At 62.0% G+C, this 7400-nt stretch overlaps 1 protein-coding gene across 2 annotated transcripts; it reads right to left on the reverse strand.

Annotated features, from left to right (window-relative positions):
• Window positions 1-798: 798 nt before the first annotated feature.
• On the reverse strand, window positions 799-5638 carry FOXJ1 (forkhead box J1). Of its 2 annotated transcripts, none has more exons than XM_081219549.1 (3): window positions 5507-5638; window positions 4269-4933; window positions 799-2581 (listed from the first exon to the last, which is right to left on the reverse strand). In XM_081219549.1, the coding sequence occupies exons 2-3, from the start codon at window positions 4764-4766 to the stop codon at window positions 1814-1816; spliced, it is 1266 nt and encodes a 421-aa protein (XP_081075675.1). In that variant the 5' UTR covers window positions 4767-4933; window positions 5507-5638; the 3' UTR covers window positions 799-1813. The 2 variants fall into 2 exon arrangements, with proteins under 2 accessions (XP_081075675.1, XP_081075676.1); XM_081219550.1 differs by having other exon boundaries at window positions 5575-5623.
• Between the last annotated feature and the right edge of the window lie 1762 nt (window positions 5639-7400).

Raw genomic sequence — 7400 nt, forward strand, 5'->3', positions numbered from 1 at the left:
GTGCGCGCGCGCGCGCGCGCGCGTGAGTGCTGGGGGAAGGGGCTGTGCACCACAAGGGCGTGCTGGCGGGGCCAGGTGCCGGCTCGGGGGAGAGATGGGTTCCAGGCAAAGTTGGGGTGAGGGGGTTGAAAGGTGCCTGCTGAGTGTCACATATTTGCTGTGCCTCAGTTTCCCCATCAGAACTCTGGTACGTTGATTCCTCACAGGCTGGAGCTGTAGGGTCTAGGCACCCCGTCTTCCATCTGCCCTGATGGCCTCCCTCAGCCCCAACCTGCATTGGAGGGAAGGCGCTGGGAGGGGCGAATGAACCCCAGGCTGGCAAGTGGGGCCCCAGGGGCTGGGGCCCTCGGACCTCACACCCTGTCCCTTCAGGAAGGGACCAGGGGAGGGAGGAGCTGGAGACAGGCCCAGGCGAGGACCGCAGGCAAGTCTGGGCAGGCCCTCAAGGTGGGCAAGGTGGGGAACGTGAGCCGAGCCCTGGGCAAGCTCGGCCTTTGTGAGTGAGTCCCCAGGGCCAGGGAGGGGGCTGTGCCTCCTTTGCCGCCTGCTCCTGGGGGCTGTGGGTACAGTCTCCCCATTGCACATATAGAGGTGCCAAGGCCCTGGCTGCAGGGGACCCCCGAGGGCTGCTTCTCAGCCCCTTTCTCTCTGGGGACCCAGAGATCATGAGGAGTGCATCAGGGGACACTCTGCAGGCCTTTGGTGCCCCCCATCTTCCTCCCAGCCATTTCCCCTTGGGCCTTGGCCTCCCCAAAACTGGCCCATGCTTTTCCCCAGAGAAAGTTGCAAGCAGGTCCATTTTGAGATTTTTTAAAACTTTATTTTTAAAAATGTTTTTATTGTAAATAACTTTCTATGAAAAAGGTTAAATTGCCCGATGCATTAGGAGAGTGGATGTGGGATGCAGCCCAGGGGGTTTATGGTGGAGCAAGACACTCCCCCACAGGAGTGCAAGCAAGGGCACGGGGCCATCCCCCCTTCCTGGTCCCAGTGGTTCTAGCAAGCACTGCGTCCCTCCCAGTTAAGCCTCAGCTATAGCTACACTCACTACATTAGTCTGTCTGTCCCCTTTCCCTCTGCAGCTTGGCTGTCCCAGCCCCTAACCCCCAGATCCCCAACTCCCCGCTGCTCTCAGCCTCAAGTTGGGCTCAAAGATTAGGGACACATACCCTCTGCCCCACCTCTAGGGATGAAGCCAGAAGATCCCAGAGGCCTTAGAAAATCTCCTGGCTCCACCCGGCACCCCGGCCTCGTTTCTGTCTCCTCTCTCTTCCCCCATCCGCCTAGCTCCTCCTCACAGACTGCTGGCCACAGGCCCAGGGAAGCTCTGCTGGGAGAGGCCTCTAGGGTGTTAATTTGCAGTCACCTAATCAGCATTTGTTGTACCTGGGAACTTTCTCTGGATAGAGACCTGGGGAGGAGAGCGGGAGAGAGAGAAGCTTCGAAGCTAAGATGTTCTGGGGCGGGCCCTGTACTGATGTTTCCAGCTTGGCCAGGGCCCCTCCAAGCCGCAGCTCTCATAGTGCAGGACCCTTAGCGTGTCTCTGGGGCAGGGAAGAAGTGGATCGATGAAACACTGTGTGTATGGGGGGCTGGGGAGCGGAGGCAGCAATTTTGGTCCTGGGCCCCAATTCTCAGCCTGCTGGACTAGAATCTGAGGATGGCCTGGGCTGGGGGCCGTGTGGCCTCGTGGAGTGACCTGGCCCAGCCCCTGCCTGGGCGGTAGGGTGTCCATGGGCCTGCACTGGCGGGGAGGGGGGCAGTCTGGGTCCAGACTTCGGCGCTGTCTGGAGGTGGGGCAGGGCCTGGCTTCTTACAAGAAGACGCCCAGGCTGGCCCAGTCATGCAGGTCAGAGGCCAGTGTGGCATCCCCGGCCTCAAAGAGGGGCTCGGGGGGCAGGGAGCTACGGGTGCTCTCATCCCAGGGGTGCTGCAGGAAGGATGTGGCCAGGAGGGTCTCGTCGAAGTCCAGGCTGTCGGTAGCCTGCTCCACTGGAGGCCCCCAGGTAACAGGGCAGTCGATGTGGTGGCCGTGGATGGTGAGGTCCACGTCCCCGTGCGAGGCGGGGCTCAGCGGCGGGCTCAGCTCCAAGGTCTCCAGCGTGCCCAGCTCCCCGCCCAGCGTGCCAGCGTCGAAGATGGCCTCCCAGTCAAAGTTGCCCTTGAGGGGTTCCAGCTCACCCTGCTCCTCCTGGGTCAGCAGCAGGGGGCTGGAGGGCCGTGGGACCTTGGCCACCTGCTTGGGCAGCGGCTGTTTACGCTTACGCCCCAGCCTGCCCTCGCCTGCACCCCAGCCCGCCTCCCCAGTGGCCTCCTCGAACTCCCGCAGCAGCTGCTGGGCCTCGGTGTTCACGGTCAGTGGCCCAGCCCATGGGGCGGCGCTGGGCTCCGGCGCGGCCTGGCGGGCAAAGGCCGGGTGGATGTGGACTGGGGGCAGCCGCCGCTTCTTGAAGGCCCCACTCAGCAGCCGCTCGGCGTACTGGGGGTCGATGCGCCAGAAGCCCCCCTTGCCTGGCTCGTCCTTCTCCCGAGGCACCTTGATGAAGCACTTGTTCAGGGACAGGTTGTGGCGGATGGAGTTCTGGACACAGGGAGATAGGAGAGAAGGAAGACAGCTGGGTGAGTGGGTGGCGTCAGTGATGGGGGGTTCCTAGCGCCACTGCCAGTCCCACCACCACCTTCTCTCCAATGGGGGCAGGGGAGACAGAGGCGCTGCTCCGACCGGGAGGCTCTGGGACACCAGCCACGGGGCACCAGGAGCTGGGAGTGCTGTCGGGGGCTTTTGTTCCCTGTTGCCAGGATATCTGCCTGCTCAGTCATCCGAGCCCTGAGCCACAGGGTGGCTCTCAGTGCCACCCTGTCCTGCCCTCCCTCCCTTACCCCGCCGCTTGCGGCCTCTGGCCAAAGGCCTTGGCTCCCCCACGGCCTGGACGGCCATCTCCCTCTGCCTGGGCCTGGCTGGCCTTCTCTGTTTGTGAAATGAGTGAGTGGGTGTGAGGGTGTGTGTGTGTGGGGGGGGGGGATGAAGTGTGGGAGGATCTGATGACTTTCCTTGTTTCTAGAGCCGGCTGCTGGCCTGGGCCCTCACCCACCATGTCCCCCTCCTCCCACCCCAGGCTCTGAGGCCTCAGTTGATTATTACCCAGCCAAGAGCATAGCGCTCATTCCTGGGGCCTCTCAGGCTTGGGGTAGGGTGGGGGGTGGTGGAGGGTCTCTGCTTTCTCACCAAGGTTACAAATGGTACCTGCCCCAGGGTCAGGGCCCAAGCAAACGTGGAATAGCTGTGATCACAGGAACTGTGATCCTGTGACCTGTGCCACAGGGAAGGATCTGTGCATCCTCAGGGTCTCTGTCCCCAAGTAGCCCCTGATCCTGATGGTCAAAGATGCTCAGGGCAGTGTGTGCCCAGCCTGAATCACCATCCTGCCTTGTTCATGCCTGGGTGCACAGTCCAAACCACGCTGGGGCACAGGGGTCTGGGGCCTGGTTGGTGGGGCCGGCAGGTGAGTAGTGCCCCCTGGCAAGACTGGGATGTTTACATGGTGGCCTGGGCCCCTTGGCTGCTCTGTGCCAGGTTCCGGAGACTTGGAACATGAAGCCAGTGTGGGAGGAAAGAGCCCCTGTGGAAAGCACCTGGCTGAGGTAATGGTCCCCGCAGGGAGGTTGATGAGAAGAGGGGGAGGAGTGTAGGCAGGAAACTAGGGAGGGCTTGGGGTGGGGGCTGGCACAGCAGCTTTCGGAAGGCCCCGTAGCCCTTCCACTGGGACACAGATGGCCTTCACACCCCGCAGCACGCCCCTCTCCCCTCCCAGAGCCCCTCCAGCCAACTGAAAGCAGGCGTGATGCAGAGCCTGGCAGGAACGATGCTCTGCTTCCAGTCAGGCCCTGACAAACTGACCTTGAGGAGGGTAGTGTCGAGGAATTCCAGGACTTGGGACAAAAATGTGTCCCTCAGTCCATCAACCTACCCTGGGGGGCTGTGTCCACGCATAGTTCAGCCCTGGTCTTCGGGCTGAGCCTGCCGGATGAGTGACAAGTTCTTTCCACTTGAACCTCTATGTCGGCACCCCTACAGCCCTCTGAACATCCTCCCTCCTCCCTCTCTGAAGTCAAAGGGGCAGCAGTCCAAGCACTGGGCTCCCTTGAGGTCCTTCCTGGACGGCCTTCCTCTCTCGGGGCCCTGGCCGTACCGCGCCTACTTGGCCTGCGGATCTGGGATGTGAGTCCAGTCCGCGCGGGCATGGGGAGGGAGGGAGGGCCTCCCCTACCTGCCAGGTGGGATCAGCGTGGCGGAAGTAACAGAAGTTGTCCGTGATCCACTTGTAGATGGCCGACAGGGTGATCTTGGTGGCCTTGCTGGCCTGCATGGCCATGCAGATGAGCGTGGCATACGAGTAGGGCGGCTTCACGTGCGGGTTGGTGGCGTAGTCCACGTCGTCGGGAGGCGGGGCCTGCAGCCCTGAGGGGGCGCTCCGCGACGTGCACGAGGACGTGGGCTTGCCGGGCGTGTGCGGCTGCTCCAGGCAGGCGGGGTCCGCCGCCAGGGGAGACCCCGGCTCGGCCGAGCCTGACAGCTCGTGGTAGCCGTGGGGGTCGGTGTCCCCCGAAGGCAGGGCGGGGGCCTTGGCGTTGAGAATGGAGAATTCCTGCAGCCACTGCAGGCTGGTCAGGCTGTCATCCAGGGCGTTAGACTCCTCCAGGCCGCCTTCCGGTCCGGCCTCCTCCGCTGCCCCTGCTCCCGAGACGCGTAGCCAGCTCTCCGCCATATCTGCGGGGACTCTCCGAGGGGGCGGTCAACATCCACGAGCCGAGCCGAGGGTGGCCGCCGAGCTCTCCGGCCCGCTGACTCCCGCGGCTTCAGTTACGCAGCCTCCCGGGAGCGTGCTTCCATCCCGCGATCCGGGGGTAGCCTCCTCCGAACTGAATGTGGTGCCTGCGGGGACCATAGCGGGAACTGAGCCCTCTTTCCCCACCCCCGAGGGGAGGGTGTGTGCGAGGGGGGAGGCTCTTACTAAAATCGTTCCTGCAGCTGGGGAGGATCTTTTACTGCCGAGGTCTGGGAAACAGAAGCTGTGCCCGGGGGTCCGACCCACACGGGGTTCGCCTCGCTCTTTTCCTCTTTGATCTTTTAGAGGAGACTTAATTAGCCAAACGAGGGAATAGTGTAGGGGCATGCGAGGCCACCCCTTTCTCCCTCAAAGCGGGAAATTAACCCCCCTCTCTCCCTCCACAACAAATGGAAATGGGGCGAGAGAGTCCAGGAGGGCAGTACGACGGGTCGTGGGGTGGGGGAGGTCGTCTGATCTTTGAAAAAGGATATTAGGATGGGGATTAAGGGGAAGGAAGGAAACAAAACAGAGAGTTATAAGGGGGCGGGAAGTGAGTGTCCCCCAAACGCCTCTAATGTCAGCCCACGGGCCCACCACTTCCGTCGGGGACGGATGGGAGAGCGGGCTGGTACCGACGCCCTCCCTTCCCACGGCCTGCAGCCCTCCCCGTCCCTTACCTGGCTCAGAGCGCAGCCCGGGCAAAAGGAAGGTTCTCGAAGAAATTCCTCCCACCGCCCACCCTCACCGTGTCTCTCTGCTCCCAGCTCGACGGCCCAGCCAGCAATCCTCGTCGCCACTCACGCCCGACGGCGCCTCTCTGAAAGCCAACGGCCCGGGGACCGGCACTAAGTAGCCGCTCGGAAGGCGTCTCCTGCTGCCATGGCGACGCCCCGCCCATATAAACAGCTTCCGCTTCTGCCATTGGCCAGGGCGTCTCCAAAGAGACCGCGGGCTCTTACCACTCTCTCACGCGGTAACTCTCTTCAAAGTCCCTCCTGCCGTCCTCTCCCGCGCGACCCAGCCCCCTACCCGCCACCGCGTCCCAGCTCCGCGCATTCCCGCCCGAGGGCCCCGCGCAGGGCTCGGAGAGGCGCGCGGCTCGGCGCTCCCGCAGAGGCCCCGGGGCCCTCAGCGAGCAGCTCGCCGCGGGAACCGTACTCCGCCCCACCCCCTTCCCATCTGGGCTGCTCAGAGGTGTCGACGGCTCCTGGGACGCAGCCCATGGCGCGGGGGCCAGGGCTGGGTGCATGCTTGGGTGTTTCTTTTCCTCTCCTCTGGGCTGCGAGTGGCACTTCCTCACGTTTCTGCGGCCTGTCCCTGTCTCCCGACCGAGTGTCGTCTTGGTGCCCGCAAGCAGGTCTGACTCTCCGATGCCACCTGCCGCTCAGGTCCGCAGAAACCGCAGCCCCGGTCGCAGACACCCCAAGGTGGCTAGGGTAATCCAGGGTTTCCCGGTAAGCGCTCCCTCCCCGCCCCGTCCTCAGCAAGATTCCCAGAAGCTGACATTCCAGAGGCTTCTTCGGAAGTGCTCTCCCTCCTTTCCAGATAGCCGAGGAAACAGAGCCGGTGGGTGAAACCCAGGAAAGCCGTGGACTTGCCAAATTCTTTTATTGGGGTCATTTGCCCCATTAATTTCACCAACCTTTAAGTGACGGACTAACGGTGGACTGTGGTCCTTCCTCCTCCCTTCCCCCAGCCTCCCTCCAGTCACCAGCTTTCCTGCTCTTCAATTATTGAGGAGCTGCAGTTGGAAGTTCTCCGGTTGAAGGGGGTGGGGGTGGGGGTGGGTGAAGGTGAGGGCTCCTTATCAGGCCTCTGCGCAGGAGCTGTGCCCGGGGGATGGTACACCAGGTCCCACCCAGAAACATGTCTTTCCCTCTACCCCTTGCCCTCTCTCACTCCTCCATGTCCAGCTTGTCTTGAGTAAAAGTATTAAAAGCGTGCTGGAGAAAGTCGGACAGAAACTTTCACAAATAAGCCAACTGCGCAGTTAACAGCTCTCCTTCCCTTGTGAAGTTTTATTCATTTTTAAGAATCATGCAGCAATCCATAAATATTGCATCCTTGACGTCCCCACTGTAGTGTGCCCATGAGTGTACTCCAGGGAGTGAGGGGTACACAGCTGGCACAACAGTACACACATACTTATACACACTAGGTGTGCAGATCCTAAAGCAAAGTGAGCAACCAGCATGCCAAGGTCAGGTGAACAGGACACAAACTCTCCCCAGGTGAGATGGCTTAACGTGTGTGGATCCGTGCCCAGGAGATGCCCCAGCGTGGGCATGACCTCTGGTGGGATGGGACTGGGAAGAAGGAAAAAGGGCTCTGTGAGAAGGCTGGGATCACCACACCACCCGGGAGTGAGCTCATAGGTGAGCTCCGACCTGAGTGTGGCAGGAGGGAGCCCCAGGCCTCCGGTTAGTCTGTGTCCTTGTGTGAGAAACCAGGCCCCGTCATATTCTCTCTGGGTCAACTGCTAACAACATGACCAGCTCCAGATGATGACTGGGGCGGCTGCCCTGTTCCCCGACCAGGCTCTGTGCCCTGTTCCCTGATCCCAGCCCTTTT

Source organism: Mesoplodon bidens, assembly GCF_964165515.1.
Source record: "Mesoplodon bidens genome assembly, chromosome: 19".
Lineage (NCBI taxonomy): Eukaryota > Metazoa > Chordata > Mammalia > Artiodactyla > Ziphiidae > Mesoplodon > Mesoplodon bidens.